This window comes from Echinops telfairi, unplaced genomic scaffold, assembly GCF_000313985.2.
Source record: "Echinops telfairi isolate 266 unplaced genomic scaffold, ASM31398v2 ScPeMD7_1713;HRSCAF=2227, whole genome shotgun sequence".
NCBI lineage: Eukaryota > Metazoa > Chordata > Mammalia > Afrosoricida > Tenrecidae > Echinops > Echinops telfairi.
The window spans coordinates 17664362-17685539 of NW_022105611.1; the positions used below are offsets into that span (position 1 = coordinate 17664362).

The following is a 21178-nucleotide window of genomic DNA, read 5'->3' on the forward strand; positions in this document are numbered from 1 at the left end:
TGAACCTTCTCTGATGTCTCAATCCGTAAGCCCTTACTGACTTGCCAGTTCCCTTCTCCTTCCTCTTCAACTCTAATCTGGAGCCACAGGTGGTGGTGGGTAGGATGTGCACCTTGACCCTGTTTGGAGCTATAACTAAGGTCGCATACTGGTTCTGGGACTGACCATAGGCGGGGATTTATCCTCTAGGCACATACAAAATGTTTCTCCCTCGTAAAATAGATCCTTAGACTATGAAGATGAAATGGAATTCTGGGGTCGAGTTGATTCTGACTCAGCTGCCCTACAAGGCAGAGCAGAATTGTCCACAGGGTTCCCAAGGCTGTAAACGTCATGAAGCAGGCTGCCACATCTTCTCCCACAGAGCAGCACGGTAGGTTTGAACTGCCACCTGCTCTAACAGCAGCTGAATCGTTAGCCACTGCATCGCCCCTGAGACTTCCTCTGATGACAACCACTGGTGGCTGTCGTTGTGGTCCCTGTCATTCTTCTCCACGGGCTTTCAATTCCATAAAGGAGTATCAACATTTTACAGAAGGGACAGCTGGCCCACAGGTAGACAGGGTCCCAGGTCTCAGCGGAAGGACCAGGATCGAGAGGGTCTTTCGTCTGCTGTTTTCTTCTGTTGCTAGCAGCAGCAAACAGAACCTTTCCCACCACCCCCTCTCCACTGTTCCTGCACACCAGGGAGCGAGCTGTAGAAGCAGATGAAGAATGTGAGCAAGAAGAAGAAAAGAGTTCTACAGAAAAAGTACTAAATCAACCCAATGATTTATTCTGCCCATTGTGAAACAACCCTGTACTTAAAAAAAAAATCTTTCCAGTTGTGGGGAGGGCAGGGTGGGGATGGGTTTGACTGAGAGAGAAATGCGCAAACGGCATCTATTTCCATGATCTACCAACTGCTCAGGGACTTTAAGAACTTCCCACAATCCTTTGAGGTACATTCATTCCGTTTGTCCCCAAACCCCTGATGTATCTTTTTTTTTTTTTTCGTGTGATTCAAGCTTCAGAGAGGGGAATTTTTCTAAGAGGGAGAATTTTTCTGTTTCCCCAAGCTAGACGAGGCAGATTGTGCTCAGCAGGTGTGATCCCCTTGACAAAGACCCTGCCCAGCGGCCAGTCCCCGCCTCTGCCATCTTGTCTCCTCTGCCATCCCCACCCCCCACCCACTTTCTCCTCTTTCGTCTTTGGGTTGGTTCTGCTGCTCAAACCTCAGTCTTTGAGGGAGAAGGGATTGGGGGTGAGAGAATGAGGCCACAGGCACTGGTTGAAAATGGGGTTTCCATTTCAAGCTCCCATACATTAGTTCCACCGCCACAGGCTGTAGGGCACTGGTGAAGCCCGCCCCCCACCTGCTCGTTGCTGAAATACGGGTTAGGTAACACCCACAAGTAAAATTCTTGGTGTGAGGAATAGATAGTGAACTAATAATAATGAAAACAGCAACTAGCGCTTGTGAAGTCCTATGGACTAAACACCCAGTCAACAGCTGTCTACTCTCCTTCACGCTTCACAAGAGCTCTGTCAAGCTGTGCACATCCCCTCAGGAGGCAGTGGCTAGGCTACCTGGGTCCGAGCACAAAGGCATTTGGTGGAGAAGTGGGCTGTACCCAGGCAGTGTGACCGAGTAAGAGATTTCTCCTCTCCCCTAATCCTTAGGAGCTTTCAGGGGCCCACTGCATGTTTACGCTCCATTCAAACTGCCATCAGGAGGGCAATACCTGTCTCTTTTCTCCTACTCCTCCCTTCTTACTTTTGCGTGTTCTCCGTCTTCAAAACAATTAGAAACTTTCTAGGACTTGTTAATACTCTTCACCATAGCATTCTAAGAATCACGCAGGAACAGAAATGAATTTGGTTGTAAATGTGAAAACTCCAGGACTAGAAAACGTGTGAAGATTCACCATATCAAGAAAGTTCTTGAAACGGGGGTGCCTTCAGCAATTTTGGGGGTAAAAAAGTTCTTCCTTCTTTTCTCTTTTAGGTTTGCTCGATGCTCGCTTTACCGTCCACAGCCAGGTCAGAGGAAAGCGGACAGCTCACAGCCTCCGCGATGCATCTTCCCTCCCGACAGGAAGTCCCCTCTGAGGGACGCTCAGGAGATCACAGCTGCTCACGACACTCCATCTTGACTGTCTGGGTCTTGGCCAAAAACTACAGCGACACCTCAGTCGACTACATGTGCACCCCCCCCCCCCATCTTCTTCTTCCTCTCCGGTTGGAGCACGCTATGCGCTCATGGCAGTAAGACCTCTGTGGGGAGGTGTTTGCGTTGGTTTATGGCCACCAGAAATGTCTGAAGCACCGGGTGCTGCTCGCCAGTGCCAGTATCATGTCAAGTGTGCAAAAAAGCAGCCATAGTTTCTCACCTCCTGGAAGGTGCCTGCTCAAACAATGCAGAGCAACGGCAGGGCTGCGCCGAGCGCCAGGGCGAAGTGGAATTCCGTCTTTTGTCAGATAAGAAATTATGACGCCCAGTTAGTTTTCCTTCCCCGAAAACAAAATAAAACAACCTCCCTAAATTAGGTTTTCCTCCCTTCCTTCCTTCCTTTTTTTACAAATTCACCCCACACTGGGGCTTCTCTTCCTCCTTTCCTACTTAGAGCCAGCAGGGCAGTTCTGGCCTCCTTAGGGAAATCCAACTTTAACAGTAAGATCTTATCTCCCAGGAAGCGAGCAGTCTCCTGGCCACAGGCAAGCAATCCAAGGGCCTCTTGCCATTACCAGATAAACATGAAACAAAACCAAACCAGAAACAACCTTGGGGCCAAGGCTGGCTGAGCTGTGTGCCAGCGGTCACTTCTCCCCTGGGCTCAGCTGGGAAGGTCTGTCTCCTGTCAGAGTTGGATTAAACAGAAACAGAGTACAAACAGGCATAGCTAACCGGACAAGGGCACCTGTTGATGTTATTGAAGCCAAGCATGGCAGAGAGACGGGTTTGTGAAAGAGGAAAAGTCCCATGGGCAAAGGTGCCAGCTGAGGAAATGCAGTTCCCAGGCCATCAGTGCCCCACAGCCCTGGGCAACCCGGCCGGACTTGGAACAGGGAGGGGTGCTGGCACAGGCCAGGAGATGGAGCCCCTCTGAGTGCCGTGCATTCCGGGAACACAGACTGACTCCTCCAGAGAGCTCCTGGGAGGGATTTGGCCAACCACATCACTATCGACTTTCACCCTAAGAAATCATTATACACATTCATGGACTGAGCAGCCCAGGCAGGCAGCAGACATTACAAGGACTGTAAAATGTCTGTACAAAGAGACATCGTCCATCTTGATGCCGTGTACATGCAGCGTACGCAGCACTGTCAAGAACAGGAAAGAGATGGCACGGAGGGCACGGGGACCCTCGGAACGTCTCAGCCGCGCTGGAGACTGGAGAGTAATGAAAGTCGTGTGCAGACGCCGCATCTGACTCCACCTTTGCGGAGGCCAGCAATCCAGGGTCTCTGGAGAGACCTGGAGAGGGGAAGGAGAGCCCTGCTCGGAGGACGCTTTCAGAGTTTGTAAACTAGACTTGCAAACGAGCCAAAGGAAGTCTCAGCCCCCTGACGCTAATGACAGAGCCCGTGAAATTCTGGCTTCCACGTGTGCTGTCTCAATGGATTCTCACCGGCACGGGACTGTGGCTTGCCCAGGTGTTTGCCGTGCTACAGGGAAAGTGGACAGCTCCACCACCATCTCAGAGACGCCAGAGGCTCTGAGCAGAAGCACGCACGTTGCAGGGACCTACGGAACCCTAAGGAGCACCTCCGGGAAGCTTGTCTTGTGTGGCCCCTGAAGGCCCGAGAGCGGCAGGGTATAGAACGGCACCCATTTCAACAGGCTACAGTGTGAATCAAGGCATCTGTCTACTCCCGTACAGCATCAGCTTCTCGGAAACCCACGGGGCGGCTCTCCCAGTGGCTCTCCCAGTCGACCGGGCACTGTGAGCTGACCCAGACTGGACAGCGGTGAGTTTGGCTGCCCTGGGAGTGCAACAGTGAGGCACTTAGCTGCTGATGGGAAAGCTGGTGCTCTGCACCGAGGGGCCATTCCCAGGGGAAAAGACCCCAAAGATGAACCCAGGAAAGCGATCCACTGCAGTCCGGTGGATTCTGACTCCTAAGGACCCTGCAGAACCCAGCAGGACTGCTCTGTAGGCTCCCAGGCTCTGATCTTTCTGGAGGCAGACTGCAGCTACATCTTTCTCCTGTGACCTGGCTGCTGGGTTCCAACTTTAACCACTTTGCCACCAGGAGTCCTCTGGGGAGGTGACAGCCTAACACAGCACACCCAAGGGGGGCTCTACTCACTGTAGAACTTGGGACGGCCACCTTGAGTCGGAGCCAGCCGGATGGCACCACTCTGCACTGCTGTGAGGTGGTCTCCGGAGGCCATCTGGTGACAGGAAGAAGCAGGGCCTTGCTATGGTGGGTTCTCAGTCTATGGTGAGACACTTGTCAGAGAATCAGACATCCAGGTAAAATGTTACTTCTGACGTGTGCTACACGGGAAAGTACGTGGCCCCAGAAGCAGCCTGGCTTCATGGGGCTCAGGGTCAATGAGGTGAGCAATGGCTTGGAGGCCAGAGGGTGAGCGCACCTTGGAGGCAGGCAGGAGGAGGAGCAGGGGCCAGAGCCCCAGGTCAAGAGGGCGGCCAGTGAGAAGAGAGTGAAGAACCACATGACCAAAGTGAAAGCCCGGGAAAGGTCGTGACCCGACGGACGCCCACAGACCACGCTTAGGATTTCCGTCTTTGTCTTTACCTCAGACAGCAAAGTGCTTTAGGCACGTGTAGGTGTCACAGCAGGATGAGTGTTTTAGGGCATGCGTGTAGATGGGCGCAGGGCAGGGGTGATGCTGGGGACTGCAGACCACAGTCCAGGTGACAGATAGGGATGACCAGTGGGAGTAGCCCGGTGGGAGGCAGGGGGTGAGGAGAAGGCGGCACCCAGGGAGATGCCGGGCTTGTGTAAAAGGGCAAAGAGCGATTCCATCTGCTAGAGCAAAGAAAGCTGCCTCCCAGTTTTCTGGGGTGAAGGGCCACACCGGCTACACCGGGAAGATGTGCAGCAGGCAACGTGACTCGGGTCTGACATTGTCTGGGCTCAGGAGTCCCATTTGAGCTGCCTCTCGAGGCAGGTGCTCATAAGGATGACTGTCGACAGAGAGGGGAAGGAGGGCAGGGAAGATGATGACAGGATTCATTCCCTGGGAGGGCCAGATGCTAAATAATCCCTTGAGCGAAACACTGCGTTTCACGGGACACGCGAGCGGCGGTCCTCCGTGGGCTACATCAGTGGCTCTCCATCGTTGGCCTGGCTCAAGCCTGACTTCCTCCACTTGTTGGCTGTGTTACCATCAAGTCATCTTAGTCTCCCAGTGCCGCAGTTTCCTCGTTTAAAGGGTGGGGTGGGGGGGATAATAACTTGCAGGCTTGTTAAAGATTACATGAGGTAACTGAACAGTACATTCAAACAGCGTGGGCTTGGGCCTGCTTCACAGTAACCGTCATTTCATGCTAGCCATCTGGTGCTGCTGTGAGAATGCAAATATAATCCTGGTTCATTTTAAATGCACCAGCCTCCTGAGTAAGGGAGGGAGAAGTGGGTGGGGGTGGGGGTGGGGGTGGAGAGAGTGAGAGGGAGAGTGGGTGGAGAAAGCAATGAGGGGAAGGACATTTAAGGCAGGGCAAAATACGCCATCTGTGCAGGTTGGCCACGGAGCCACAGCTTGTAAATACTGACGGGAAGACCACCTGGGCTCCTAACTCAGTCCACAGTAGATACTGAATGAAAACGTTTTTTTTTTTCCAATCATGAAAATGTTTTATGAATGGGTGTATTTAATTAGTTATACCCAAAGGGAATTTTTGAAAAATGTCAATTTGTTGAGAGACAATTATTAAAAATATGAAAAAAGAACACTGTAGGGTTATATGAGGAGCCCTGGTGGTGGCGTGGTCACGAGTTGGGCTGCTAATTGCATGGGCAGCAGTTCGAAACCACTAGCCACTCCTTGGGGGAAAGAAGGGGCTTTCTACTCCAGTCTCAAACTCACAGGTGCCGTTTCCCCCTGTCCTGTAAGGTCACTATGAGTCAGCATCAACTCAATGGCAGTGAGTGAGACTGGCTTCCTCATAAAATGAAAAAAAGGCAAAACCATCTAAATACATACTTATGATACATCTGAATGATCAAATCACCATTTTAAAATGTTGCCTAAAAAGTTTCTGATGGCATTGACAAAACACTTAAGATGTGCTAGATTATGAAACATAAAATAGATATAGGTTACACGGGCTGTGCTACGTAAGAGTAAAGCCGTAGCCACTGGCACTTGGCCCTATCTGAGGGAGCCCTGGTGGCAGAGGCTGTGCTTTGGGCTGCCGAACTCGAGGCTAGCTGTTTGACACTGTCAGCTGCCTCTCGGGAAAGATGAGGCTTTCTCCTCCCTTAGGGGCTACAGCCTTGGAACCCCTCAGGGGCAGGTTTAGCCCATCCTGTAGGGTCACTATGAGTCAGAACTGACTCCATAGTAGTCAGTAAATGAGTGCGATTTGAAATATACCCTGAATTTAGAAGATAGCATGAAAAAAGAAAGTACCATACTTTACTAAGACTGAAAATACTGGTTACATGCTGAATATCTATATATCTATATCTCTCTCTATATATAGAGATATAGATAGATATATATATGAATGATTTATTTGGGTTAAATAAAATGTATCATTAAAATTAATTTACCCTTTTAAAAATACCTTTTAAAAATTTAAATGTACACCTGGAAAGAGTTTTTCCATGTAGATGACGATCTCAACTGTAGAAGCCACAAGGAGCCGGTGGTGCACTGGTTACGCGCTTGTCTGCTACAGGAAGGTCAATGGCCTGCGCACGAGGCACACACTGTGGGAGAAAGTGCCTGGTCAATGGCTCCCATCAAGCTCACACCCTTGGGAACTCCATGGGCCAGTGCGACTCTATCACATGGGGTCATTAAGAAGCACGGGGCTGCTAAGCAAAAAGGTCAGTGGTTCAAACCCACTAGCCAATCTGTGGGAGAAAGATGAGGGCCCCTGCTCCTGCAAGGATTCAGTGTGGGGACCCCTGGAGGATGGCTGCAGGGTGGAATCCACGCGACGGCGGTGGTCACTGTGATGTGGCTCGACTCAGCGGCAACAACGTAAGAAACGCACGGGCACCTGGCGATGGTTTTGTCCCTGGATTGTGGGGCTACTACTTCTGTATGTTTTCACATCTTCGAAATGTTAGCCACTGAGCACATGGTAGCTTATAATCAAGAGGAGAAATAAAGATCGGTGATGTGCCAACCAGCCCCCGAGCAAGCCCTCTGGGGTTTGGTGCTGAGGCAGTGAGAAGCAGCCGGGCACTGACGCAGGCTCAGCGCACAGAGGATGCTGGCCAGCTGGTCCCATCCTGACTGGACACAGAAAAGGCGGAAATCGGGGGTTAACCGCGGGAGGGGGCCTGTAAGTTCAATAGAGGACCGCTGGCCTGAGTCATGGAAGAAGTGCCCCCCAACCCCCACCCACAAGGTCTTTAAAATACCACAGATAGCCCCATGCCTCAGGTGTTCCCATCTAGAGGCGAAGAGGTGACGCTCCAGGGCGCCTGGCGAGAAAGCAGCTCTCTGGGATGACAGGTGACAATAAACTTGCTCGTCACTTCAGATCAGGTGTGCCGGGCTGCAAGAGACACCCCAGAAGCGGGCCTGGCTGAGCCAGCTACTTACGCAGGCCTCCTGCGACTTCCAAGGCAATGTCCACCTTATCTACGACGAAAACTAGCGTTTCCTCAGCCCCGTGGGGTCACCTGCCACAACTCGGCTCCGTGGCCTACCCACGCAGGATGGACGAAGAGGAAGAGGGAGGTGCTTTTAAAAGTGACGGTCCACCCCGCCCCCTCGCCAAGATTCCAATAGAGAATAAAGTCTCATTTTCAGAAGTAAATGATTGGCCTTAAAAACAGAACAATCACATCATTACCTCATTGAAAAGCAAGTAGAATGGCTCACTTGTTCTTGATTTTAAACATCATTTTCAGTTTATGAAGAAATACCTTTTCCTAAAATCTGTCTAAATCCTTAGGTACTTTATTTATAATCAACAGACTAGTAACTAAGAGGAGCCCTAGTGGACGGTGGTTATGTGTTGGGCTCACCACATGGTCAGCAAGTCCATGGGTCACCACATGCTCACCACATGGTCAGCAAGTCCACATACTGGCTGCTCCCGGGGAGAAAGACACAGGAACTCACAGGGGCAGGTGTGACACTTGGAGTCAGAATTGACAGGGAGCTTGTTTTGGTTTTCTTGAACTAACCATCCATCCAATAATTCTATTTATAAAAAGGACTGACGGCTAGGTTAGGAATTGGCAGGCAGAAGCACTACCAGAAGATCTTAGCACTATGGTGAGCTGCCCTCACACCAAGCCACCAGTGGCTTCTTGTTAAGGATTGAATTGTGTCCCTTACAAAGATGTGCTGTGTGATTCCTGGCATGTGTGCCTAAAGATGTAATCCTCTTTGGAACTAGAGCTTTTCTTCAGTGTAGGGTGTATCCTAACCTGATCACTTCTGAGTCATGTGAAGCCTTGGAGAAAGAGAGACCCAGACACACACAGACGCAGACAGACAGACAGACACACACACACACACACACACACACACACACACACACGAAGGATATCACATGCAGATCATCTACAAACTGCAGAACACAAGAAACCAAAGGACGCCCAAAGCTCCCTGATAAGGGGAAATGGACAAAGCTGGGGTTCTGATTTGATTTTTGGATTCTAGGCAGAGAACTGTGAGAATCTGCATTTCTGTTCCTTAAAACCACCCACTAGTAGTGTGTTAGGGCAGGATGTGTCACCAAGACACGTATTTTAAGACCACAGCATTAAACACGAGAAGAACCCTGGAGAAAGAGTCTAGCGCATCGAGGGCTGGTGTCAGCGTTCCTCCTTACGACGGTCACTAAGATTAACACCAGTACATGCCCACCGGGCCCTGGACCATCAACTCAGGCCCATCCACAGCAGACCGCCCACTAAAGCTTGGTCTTGGGCTCTACGTCCCACATGAGGATGAGCGTGAACAATGTATGGAATTTCTTTGCAGCTCATTTCCAAAACATTTAGTTTGTCTCATCTACTCATTCAGGTTATAAACTAAACAACTGTCAACCAGGCAAAGGCGGGGCAAACGCTATACTTGGATCGCCCTTGTACAGTGCTCTATGCAGAGAAGACATTCAGCGAATTGCAAACGCATAGTGCTTTTGAGCACACGCAGACAGACAGGATCTCATTTGCTCTACATATCTATACTTGGGGAAAGGGGCTGGTGCTACTAATTCCATTCAAAAAGCTGGTAAGTGAAAACACCATGAGAATGAATGGAATGAGCTGAAACCAGGATCCACATGGTCTGATCTAAGCCCAGCGAGTGCTCCGTCCCCACTATCACACTGTCTTGCATGAAGCTTCTAGATGGTTTAAACTTTATCATGGGGAAAATTAAGCTTAGGACAAAAAATTCCCAGAGTAAAGGAGACTGGATAGCTTTAGAATTCTACTTTTAGCATGAAAAAGGACCATGCACCTCAAGAAGGATCAACACTGGGCCAATCCGTTCCTCTGGCGATTTCTGGCCACTCATCCAAACCCGTGTCCATTCTTCAGCTTTCCTGTAATTCTTAACCCATGTGGTTGAAATGTATCTCGAGTCTTATTTCTTTTGATGCTAAAATTCTGCACGCAATTTTGGAGCTCTTTGCTTCTCTACCTCTTGGCAGTAAGTAGATGCGAGGAGCAAGAAAGTCTGTCTTCACAAACTGTTCGCTGCTCTGGATTTGCTTGGGGTGATTTCTCTGTGGAAGGGGCCAGGGGGCAGATTGGACTGTGTACCCACCACTGTGTCTGCTGCATGAGTGAGTGAGGTTAAGATGTGAGCTGGATCGCAGGCTAGGGGCAGAGGCAGGGTGGGCTACTGGAGGTCATGGGAACATGTCTGAGGCAAGGATTGAGGTCAGGAACAAGCGTGGTAGGTCCAGGAGTCAGATGAGGAGGGTGGGAGAGTGGTGGGGGACATACACGAGGCTCGGCCCCAGGCCCGAGTGGCTGGGGCAGTGTCACACAGCCCGTTCACAGCAAACACAGCCCATAAGCTCTTCCATTCAGCCCGAACCTCATCGTCTCCCTGGCAGCCATCCAGCAGCAGCTCTCTCGCGCATCCTGGGACGTGCCTGTGCGGTCAGCAGGCGGCTGGGCCTGCTTTGTAGTTGGTAGGAAGAACAAGACAGATGGACTGTTTAAGTGGCATTCTGGTGGCTTTGAACCCCAGCCTCCATGAGTCCAGCCTCTGAGCCGAAATTCCGCATTTCAAAGCTGTGTTGCTTGGCAGTTACAGCGGGGACAGTGGTCCTGGGAAGAGAGCGTGGGACTTCTTTTGAAAAATTGCTGACACAAAACATGGAAACTTTGACTCCACGCAACTGTGTCCAAGAGGAAAAGGGATTCAATTTTGTTAGGACTGATCAGGTAGACGCAGCTGATATTCGCTAAGAATTGTATAATGCGTAGTAAGCACCTATCACCTCATCAAAATAATTTTCACTACAGTATCTCTCTCTTTTTAAAAAAACAAAACAAAACCTCACAAAGCGAAACAAAGTGTCACAACTTTGAAGCTTGCCATCAGGAGGAGTTCGTGACTGCACTGACCCCCAGCAGTTTGAGATCCTCCACAGCAAAAGAGCAGGCAACAGGCTGCCTCCTCGGGGACCCATCTGTGAATGCTTACAGCCACACGGGAAGTGGGGGTGTTTTCTTTTACAAAAGATGTAAGAGCTTCCCTCAGGAACACGAGTTTGTCTACCCTTTGCCTCAAGGAGCACAGGCGTGGGGCTAACTCCTCAATCAATAGTTGCTCTCGGAAATTCTCAGCTGTCCAGCCGGGGCTGGCTTGGTTTAGATTTCTAACTTGGACGGACTTCCTGCAGTGGTCTTTCCTTGGGACCATTACGCTGCATTTGCTTTGCAACACTTTTTGCACCCACTTTAACTGCCCATTTTTCATGAGATCTTACCCAGTGATCTTACTATTCATTCCGTGTTAATATCCTTGGCACAGGGTGGCAGAGAGGGGCGGTACATTAATGTGTGAGCTTGGGCTTTAATGGGGTTACCAGATCAGCGCCAGGAGACCCGGAGTCTAGTTTTACTTGCTACAGGTCCAGAGACTGTGTTCTGGGTGGGGGTGGGGGGTGGGGGCGCAGTCAGGCGACAGGGAGGGTGTACGTCTACCTCAGCATTCTGGGTAAATTGTCTAAAGCGACCTCCAAAGGCAGGAACATAGTCTCTCGGATTCTGGTGATCTGTTGTGGTTTTGCTTCTTATTCTAAATAGTTACTTTTATATGTAATGTTGCATTTATAATTTTGCATTCTTTTTCCTTAAAAAGAGCTCACAAAGTGTATAAACTCTCATCATAGAGACCCTGCAGGGCAGGGTACTGTGGTTTCCAAATGCCGACCTTGCAGTGAGCAGCCCAACGCCTCACACTACTGTAGCACCACACCACATGGCTTCCCCTTGCCCCTCGAATGAAGGTGCACTACAAATACAGTAAGGCTGCTGTGCCCTTTCTTAAAGCGACCCTGTATCGGGGGGCGTGTGGGTGGTGATGGGAGGGAAGGAGCAGGGAGAGCTGCTCCAGACAGAGGGGACTGAGTGACGACGGCAAGGAGCTTTTCACACAAGGAAGGAAGGCCAGGGCTCGGGGGCTGGTCTAGCCATTGAGGCCAGGGAGTGGTGAAGACACAGTCAACTTTGGAAACGACCCTTTGACTATTGTGATGGGTGCAGCATGGTGGGTACCAAGCAGGCCAGAGCTGTGGTGATGTGAGAGATGGTGGCGGCTCAGGCTGGGGTGGAGGTAGCAGCGCTGGTGGAATGCGGTCAGGTTGGATATCGACTTTGTGGGACAGACAATAGCATCGACTGGGTTGGCAGAGCCCGACTTTGCTGAAACAAAGACTTGGGAAAGTCAGCTTGAGGTATGAGGATGAGACACCTGTCACAGCCCGGGGGAGGTGTCTAGTGGGCCTGTGGCCGTTTGGGAGGCTTCAGCATACAGGCAGTTTTCAAAATCACAGGAGTGGACGTGATCACAGAGGAAGGGAGTAGAGAGAATGAGAGGACCTCAGAGGGGACCACAGAGAACTCCGCCGAAACAGAAAACTCAAGTAGGAGAGGACGGTGATGTAAAACAGGAGAAAGCAGCCAGAAGGAGGGAAACCAGGAGACGGTAGAATCTTGGAAGTCAAGAAGGTAGGGATGGTGAACAAGGCGAAATGCCACTTCGATGCTGATCAGGATAGACAGAAAAGTGAGTTTGGGTTTGGCAACAGTTCAGTAGGTACAGAGCTCTAAAAACCCAAACCAACTAACTGCCACCGAGTCGATGCTGACCCCTACTGACCCTATAGGACAGGGTAGTAACTGTGACGCTTTACGGGAGTCAAAAGCTCATCTTTCTCCCGAGGATCAGCTGGTGGTTTCAAACTGCTGACCAACGTGTACCCACTATACCACTGGGGCTCTTAGGAATCAGATTGGAGTGAATTAATGGAGGTGGGAAGCTGAGCGCAGTGACCAACACGTAACAACCCCCACCCCCACAACCAGGGGACAAACAACAGAAACTGCGGGGAGGGGAGACAGCGGTCGGTGTGAAAGATGAAAATAACCATGATTTATAATTTATAAAGGGGTCACGGGAGGGGTGAGGAGGGGTGGAGGGAAGGAAAAAAGAGGAACTTATACGAAAGGCTCAAATAGAAAGTAAATGTTTAGAAAATGATGTCAACGTATGTACAAATATGCCTGATACAACTGATGTATGGATTGTTACAAGGGATGTAAGAGCCCCCAATACAATGATTTGTAAATAAAAATAAATGGTACATGTTAAAAATAAAAACAATAAAAGAGGTTTAACTATGGAAGAGTATGCTATATGAATATACTAGAAAACTCCTTTAAGAAAGAAACCCAACTTGAGAACTTTGAAAAAAAAAAAAAAAAAGAAAGAAACCAAACTTGACCTATGGTTCCCATGGATGAAGGAGGAGTTTTTGCTTTGCTCAGGGGACACTGAGTTCATTTTAATGGTGGTGCAACAATTTGGAGAGGGATACCAGTGATGGTTACACAACACGGAGAGTAGTCAATGGCCCTGAATGATACATGGAGAAGTTGTTGAACCGGAGAATGTTTTGTTGTGTATATTTTTGCCAACATTGAAAAAAATTTCATGAATAACGAAGTGTATGGGGGGGGGAAGAAAGTGTTCTAAAATGGATTGTAGTAAAGAGTTTACAGCTCTGTTTGACATGGTTGAACTACTGAATTGTATGATATGTGGATGAAGTGCCAATAAACTGTTAAAAAAACCCACTTATACTGACCAATCATCAAAGAAGTAAACAAACAGTTAAAAATGCATACTCTCCCCACCAACAGTAAAGAAGTAAAAAAAAGCGCAAATCTGGCTTTTGGCTAAGTCCATCAGGTCTTCAGGATATAATAATTACACTTTTACACAAATGGTTACGGAAATACCCCCAAACCACAGCCACAGGCCAGACTGACTCTCAGTCTCCCCACAGCACTGAGCAGAAGTGCCCCGGGCAGCCCGCAGCATCTCTCTCCTGTGGAGCAACTTCTGCGTTCAAACCACCCACCTCTCCGTTAGCAGGTAAATGCTTAAGCACAGAGCCATCAGGGCTCCTGGGTCCAGAGAACAGAAGGAAAAATCTTCCATGTCTCAATTTATGATCAAAGTCAGATGAAGGTAGCATGAAAAAAAATAAGGTATGGTAGTCTCATCTCAGTTCCCAGACAGTTAAAAAAAAGCGCAAATCACATCTAATAATGCAGGAAAATAAAATAGCAAAGTAATTAAGCAAAGTTTCTTCTTCTTCTTCTTTTTTTTTAATGCAAACTTTATCCTAGGAAGTAAACTTAGATTAACATTAGGGAACTTATTAATTGCAACACATTAACATATTAAAGGGAAAATATATATAGTATTATCTCAGTATATCTTAAATACACACATTGATGATTTAAAAAATACTCATAGTAAGCTGGCAATAGAAAGTATTGCTGACAAAGGCTATCCACCAAAACCTGCCATCAATGCTGGATGGTGAAGTATTCCCTTTATAGCCCAGAATAAGGCAAGGGGACCCACCACCATCGCTTCTCTCCTGAAATCAAACAGGAGAAGATAATAAAGTGTGATAAAAGTCATGAAACTGGGAAGGAAGGTACAGCACCAACAATCACTGAAAATATGATTGCATACACAGAAAATCCAAGGGGAATCTAAGAGAAATGGCTGCAACGAATACGCTTGGCAAGTTGCTGAATACAATCTCAAAGCATGACAATCAGTGGTATTTCTATGTCCTGGCCAACACAGAAAACAGATATTGTAATTAAATATTTACAATAGCAATCAAAACTATAAGTTATCCAGACCTACATGTTTAATAAAAGATGTATAAGATCTTTATGAGGAAGATTATAAAATGGAACTGAGCCATGTTAAAAAAAAGTATGCCAACAAAGAGACACCATGGTTCAAAGACAGTCAGTATCATAAAGCTGTGAATCACATAAACAAGATTCATTTCAGTAAAACAAACAAGAAACCCCCTCCCCCAAACCCATAACCGTTTGGAAGAAGATCCTAGGTATGGCAGAATCTCATTTAACCAGGTATCAAAAATTGGGGGGCATCCTTTTTGGCTTAAGGGGGAGATCTTTTTATCTCGGGTCTATGGAGGAACATAGTTTGGGACGAACACTCCTGGCCTCTCTCCACCCTCTCATCCACGTCCCCTCAGAGGAGAAGGGCTTTCATGGATTGAATTGTGTCCTTGTAAGATATGCCAGGAGCCCTGGCGGTGATGTGCTTATACCACAGGCTGCTAACCACAGTCAGTTCCACTCCCGTGAACAGTGACAGTCTCAGGAACCCACAGGGGCAACTCTACCGTGTCCTAGAGGGTTGCTACGAGTCAGCATCGACTCGATGGCAGTGGGTAGTATGATACGGGATTAGAGGCAGCTATGTTAATAGGCAGGTTATAATCTACAGAATTAGGCTGTATCTCCAGCCAATCTCTTTAGAGTGAGCATACATCATAAGGGTCTCAGTAGGACCAGGAAAGAAACTGCTTGTGCTGAGCAGTTCCAAGACCACGAGAAAACTCAGGACCAGGGAGATCTCTGAGGACCTCGTATGAGACAACACCCACCCACCTACCTCCCCCCACAGCCAATGTCCTGAATCCAGACGTTGTAACCTGTGCGAGAAGACATTTCGGTTCTTTAAAGCCATTTACCGTGGCATTTTTGTTACGGCGGCACGAGACAGCTCAGTCCCACCAGGCTTCCTGCAGAGGGCTCGTCTGATTGCATGCGGCCCAGTAGAGGAGCCAGTGCTCCCCTTACATGATCGTTATAAATGACTGCCCATCACCCAAAGATGCAGGCCCCAAGAATCACTCTCAGTAGCTAGGATCAATAGTTTTCCATTTATTGGAGTGACGTGAATCACCCCAGCACCTTCTTTGCCTCACGTTCTCTGCCTACTGATTTGTAAAAGGGTCATGTCTGTCCTGACAAAACACTTTTAGACAAGCTTGCTCTCCTCACTGTACAATAGGCACCGATAGCAAATAGAAGTGTTCCCATATGTGCCCCCTCAGACAAGGTCCTGACCATCTACACGACCTGCTCCTTTCTTCCTTTTTCTCACAGCCCCCAACCTGATGCCTCGTCTAGGACCATGTCCTTCCCGTGTTCTTCAGAAAAGGCCAGGGCTCCTTTTCTGGCTCCAGTGCTGTCACCCAGTCTCCGCCTTCGCAATGCACTCAAGGATTCCACACCCAGCCAACCCCCAAACGTTCAAACCACATGCCCACCTCCAAATGTGCTTCCCCTGCCTTAGCCAACCTGGAACTGAGACCTGCACTAGTGTGCGGCTGCCTTTACTTCTCTTCACAAGAAACCCTGGGAGACCCACGTGGAGCCAAGTAGAAATGTGGAATCAGGACAAGTTTCTCAGGGGGACATGACCCAGCACATCATCTGTTACCGGAGATCAAGGTACTCACCACCTGACCATTAGCCCGTGCTCCAGGAAGTTTTTCAGGTTGGGAAGGGTTTGCCTCAAGTCTGGAGTTCCCAGGCCATGTTGATATCTTAGCTGCAAAGGCAGAAAACACACACTTAAAAAGAGACTCTGGCGGAGAAGGAGGCACACTGCACTCAACAAGTTGCTTCTTGACCTTTGAGATTGGATGTGAATGCATGATCTCAGCATCATTGGCCACAACGGTGGGATGCTAGTTTGAGTCAGGTAGCCAAGAGAGCGGCCTGGCAGGTACGACTAGTTCATTGTGCACTGTGCAAATGGTGAGATACTCAAGGTGACAAATGCCATCAGTCTTAAGGCTTGAATGTGCCTGCACTTCGATGTAAAGGTAGCTAGGGCAACCCTCTTTCTGGTTTGGTTACTCCTCGCTGTGTTTACTGGCCACCACTGCGGTGTGCCATTCAATGGACAAACCACCGGGTAGGGAACCTGTCCTCTCTCCACAGATGATCGTGAATCAATTGCTTTATAAATCGTGCTACAATGACTTTTTTCCCATGGAAAACAATCCATTTTTTAAATACAAACTTTTTATTGTGAATTAGGTGAAAGTTAATAAAGCAGATCAGTTTTCCATTCAACAACTCATCTACATTTTGTTTTGCCTCAGTGATTGCAATCCCTGGGATGTAACACTGCTGATCCCATTGCTTCTCGTTCAAAAGGAAACTTTCCACACGACACCATCAGCGCAAGTTGTCTTTGGTCCGAGAGTGGCAAGGGCCCCGTTCACTTCCCACTGCAGGGAGGGGCTAACAGAGAGCAGAGGCCTTCCTCACAGACACAGCTCTGCTGCCAAGTGCCAAGCCCGATGCCCCTGAGTAGTCTGAACACACACATAAAGTACGGAGGTAAAAACTAAGAATGCTAAAAAGCACCCTGAAGATTACTTAAGTCGATTGTCCCTTCCGATGGGGAAACTGGAGGCCAGAAAGGGGCAGTAAATTCTACAGGATCACATGGTTTGTTGGCAAAGATACTATCAGCCAAGGCCTCCTTTTCAAAAACCATGCTAGTCCATCATCCATCTCAAAGTCTGAGGAAAAATTGCTAACAATATTGGAGAAAGCAGAGGGTACCTATTTTTTTTTTCTTTTTTCAAAGCTAGCTTGGTGACCTAAGTTACCTCCTGAGATTTACTGACCTTGAATTATAAGATCTACCCCATATTAAATGACATCACTTCTTGTATTAATATAAAAAGCATTTTTTCCTTACATTGATAAAAGCAAAATGGCTGATGTCCCAATATGACATTCCTGCATTCATTGTTTCAATAAAAAAGTAAAATTGTTTACACATGGGCATGGAAAGTTCACCTGTGAGTCATACTGAAAAATATTATATATATATATCTCCATACTGAAATAACACCAGGCTATGCGTCTCTGAGTCTCGGAACCAGTACACAGCCAATGGGAGGTGGGGAAGGGGAATTCTCAGAGACTACAGTGAAAATCTCTCTCCATGTCTCTTTTCAACCAAAAATTGGCACATGTGGGAAATTCACGCCTCCACCCAGGTCTTAACTCTATTTGCTGCGCTGCGCTGGCATGTTTACCATGGAATTTCAGGCGCTTGGAGCTTAAAGAGTCTGTGAAGAGCAGCCTTTTCAATCCTTTTCTACTGACAGATGAAGAAACTAAGGCCAGTGTCCTCTTGCTCGAGGTGACAGAGCTAAGACGGGACAAGAATCAAGGCCAGAACCTCTTAGTAACAGCTCTAAATTGCTTCTCGACATCACCATTTAAATTCTGAACACAGAACTACAAAACCGCATACCAACACACCAACAGACAACAAGACCCACGCGACCACGTCCATTCCGATTCACAGCAACCCTAGACGGGGGCTTCCGAGGCTGTCCAGCTGCATACAAGCAGATAGCCTTCTCGTTCTCCCGTGGGGGTTAGCAACCCAATGCTTACCCAACAGCATGTTCTCCTTAGGAACACAGCACCTGACGTCTAAAATGTATAAGCTAATTTTTCATTAAATACTACATGTACTATTTAAAGTCTAAAACTACTACAAAGCTTAAAACAACACATAGGAGTTCTTTGCTATGGAGTGACAACTACTTTGAGCTGTTTCTTCTTATCTTTCTATTTGTAAATAGTAGGCTTATAGTAATAGTTCTTATTATTTTCCCTCCATTTTTAGACATCATTTACCATGTTCCTATCTGTGATATGTAGGTTTATTGTGCCAACCTGGCCAATCGGAACATGTGGGATTAATATGGTCGCAGTTTGATTGGAGGGCAGAGATAAATGGCTCAGCAAGTCCTGACTCTTTCTCTTGGTGATGGGACCAGCGTGTGGCTGCTAGTTCTTTCTCATCTTGTGAGCTACACTACATGTGGGACTGCCAACCTAGGGATCGTGTCGCTAGAGCTCGAGGTTCCTTTGAGATGTGCTTCACCATGCTGCTGGTGTGTACACTGCTTGAGCTTGAGACTGTCAGATCCTGTTGCCTTGCTGACTGCTGGTGACCCGCCCTGCTGTTTGCTGCCTGTGGCTGGACTGCCTGCATTGCCTAAAGGAAGACTCAGCTGTCTGCTTCCTTGACCTTGGACCTAGCGGCCCTCATGAGTTGAAGGACTTCCAGTATATTAACTGTTCCACAGAAGTGAGTTGAACTGAGCCCTCTGTACTGCTGCATGGACTAATAAGCTGTTATATTCCTCCGTGCTGCATTCATCTATCCATATATATATAGAATCATACGTGTCCTGGTTTTGTTTCTCTAGAGCAGTGGTTCTCAACCTTCCTAATGCCACAACACTTTAATACAGTTTCTCATGTTGTGGTGACCCTTCAATCATAAAATTATTTTGGTTGCTAATTCATAATTGTAATTTTGCTACTGTTATGAATCGGGTGACCCCTGTGCAAGGATCATTCAACCCCCAAAGGGGTCAGGACCCTACAGGTTGAGAACCGCTGCTACAGACAACTCTGTCTAACACAGTATCATGAAAGATAAAAGACATTTGATCTCTTCTCACATGCAACCTATACCAACTTAAAAAAAAGTTAAGCTATTTGTGAGTTGGATAAAGAACAGATCAGTTTTCCACTCAACAACTCATATAAAATCTGTTTAATGCCATAGGTTTTAATCCCCACAAGGTCACTTCATGGACCCCACTGCTGTCCGGTGTGTCCTTCTGTTCTAGCCCTTCTGAGCCTTACTCCTGGGAAAATGCTGCTCCCCACCACCCCTCAAATGGTTGATTATTCCAAGGCAGGGGTGGGGCACTTACAGGAACCAGGCCATAAAATACCTCGTCGATACCAGCTAACATCAACCTCAGAGAGGCAATTCCAGCCATCATGAGGGTGAGTGAGTGAAATATTTGACTAGTATGGCTCACAAATGATATTATAAGTTATCCAAAAGGCCCTTGGTGGAATAAAAGCTTCCCCACCCCTGTTCTAAGGGTGGCACACCCTATTTTCTAGCGCTGTTCCCTTCATACGACTGCATTGTTTGGCTCAAAACTGAGCTTTGCAGACTTGAAGAGTGACTAAGGACCCAGTCTTAGGAGGTCCATCGATCTCTATCTGACCAGTAAGCGTGGTCGTTAAAATTCTGAGGTCTCTTCCCTATTTTTTCTCCTCTCTCTCCAGGACTTCCTAAGGGGATCCCTTTCAAAGCAGCTGGTAGCAGTAGCTGGGCACCATCTAGTTCTTCTGTTTTGGGTGTTGTGTGGCCCATCAGTCCAGTGGAATATTTATTTCCATGTGTCCTCAATTCCCTTCTCTCTTCTTCCCTCCAGACAGGGGGACCAATAGCTGCACCTTGGCGGGCTACTCATGAGCTTTTAAGACCCCAGTTGGTATTCACCAAAGATGTAGAACATTGCCCCTATCAATTATGTATCATGCCAATTGACTTTGGTGTCTCTGAGATCATGGTCCTAAGCACCCAAGCCCAGCGACCTATTCCCTCGTGGTGTTTGGTTATATAAAGACTTATCATGAATAGGAAGACTCTCTTTCCCCCAGCTCCTATCCTCTCAATATATTCAATATCACATTTTATTAAATTATATTTAGTGCTTACTTTATTGTATCTACATAAACTATTACTAATTACAGCTATACAGTATAGTACCCCTTTCCTGTACTTATTAACTTAGTTTAAATAGTTTAAGGAGAACATCTAATATGTTTCAAATGGAGCAGAGACAAATCATCCGGATGAAGAAGAACATTCGCATGAGGCCAGAATGGCATCTGAGGATTCATAGTCAGGATACTAGTTAAATAAGGCACAGAACAGCTCACAGCTGGGAAAACACTGCACGACTTAACAAGACTTAATAAAGTTTCTGAAAGTCTCGACACACCGGTTTGTAATTCCAAGAGTGCTTATCCTCTTGGAGTCTCCCAGGGTCCATGGAAATTTGACAGAAAGCACCCTTCCCGTCTCAGAAGCCATGTTTCCTTGACCCTCCAGAGAGCCCACCAGGAAAGACAGCTTTGCAATCCTGTTTCCTGACGACACCATTTGTATTAGGGTAGCAAGGAGACCCCAATCTCAAATGCAGTTTAAGGAAAACATTTATGAAGTCTTAAATGGGCCAAAGACAAGACAGATGCACATCACCCACATGAGGGAGGCCATTAGCATGAGGCCAAATGGCATTCCCTGTGCTTTAAATCTTTTTAATGAATAACTGCCTTTTTTTCTTAAAGATTTTAAATGTACCTATTGCTCTATCCTTCCCAAATTCTCTGATAAAACATTAAAGTCCTGCCAATATAACACATGATGTAAAATAGTAAGTCCATCTTCCTACTTGTAGATCTTTAAAAAAAATCATTTTATTGAGAACTCATACAACTCATCACAATCCATCCATCCATTGTGTCAAGCACATTTGTACATTTGTTGCCATCATCATTTTCAAAACATTTTCTT

At 47.5% G+C, this 21178-nt stretch overlaps 1 protein-coding gene across 1 annotated transcript in view; it reads right to left on the reverse strand.

Annotated features, from left to right (window-relative positions):
- The window catches only part of UVRAG (UV radiation resistance associated), a 289183-nt gene that overhangs the window by 5762 nt on the left and 262243 nt on the right, over nt 1-21178 (reverse strand). Inside the window, exon 14 of the mRNA XM_004708836.2 lies at nt 16206-16297. Within this exon, the coding sequence (XP_004708893.1) occupies nt 16206-16297 (92 nt within the window). The remainder of the gene's footprint in view (nt 1-16205; nt 16298-21178) is intronic.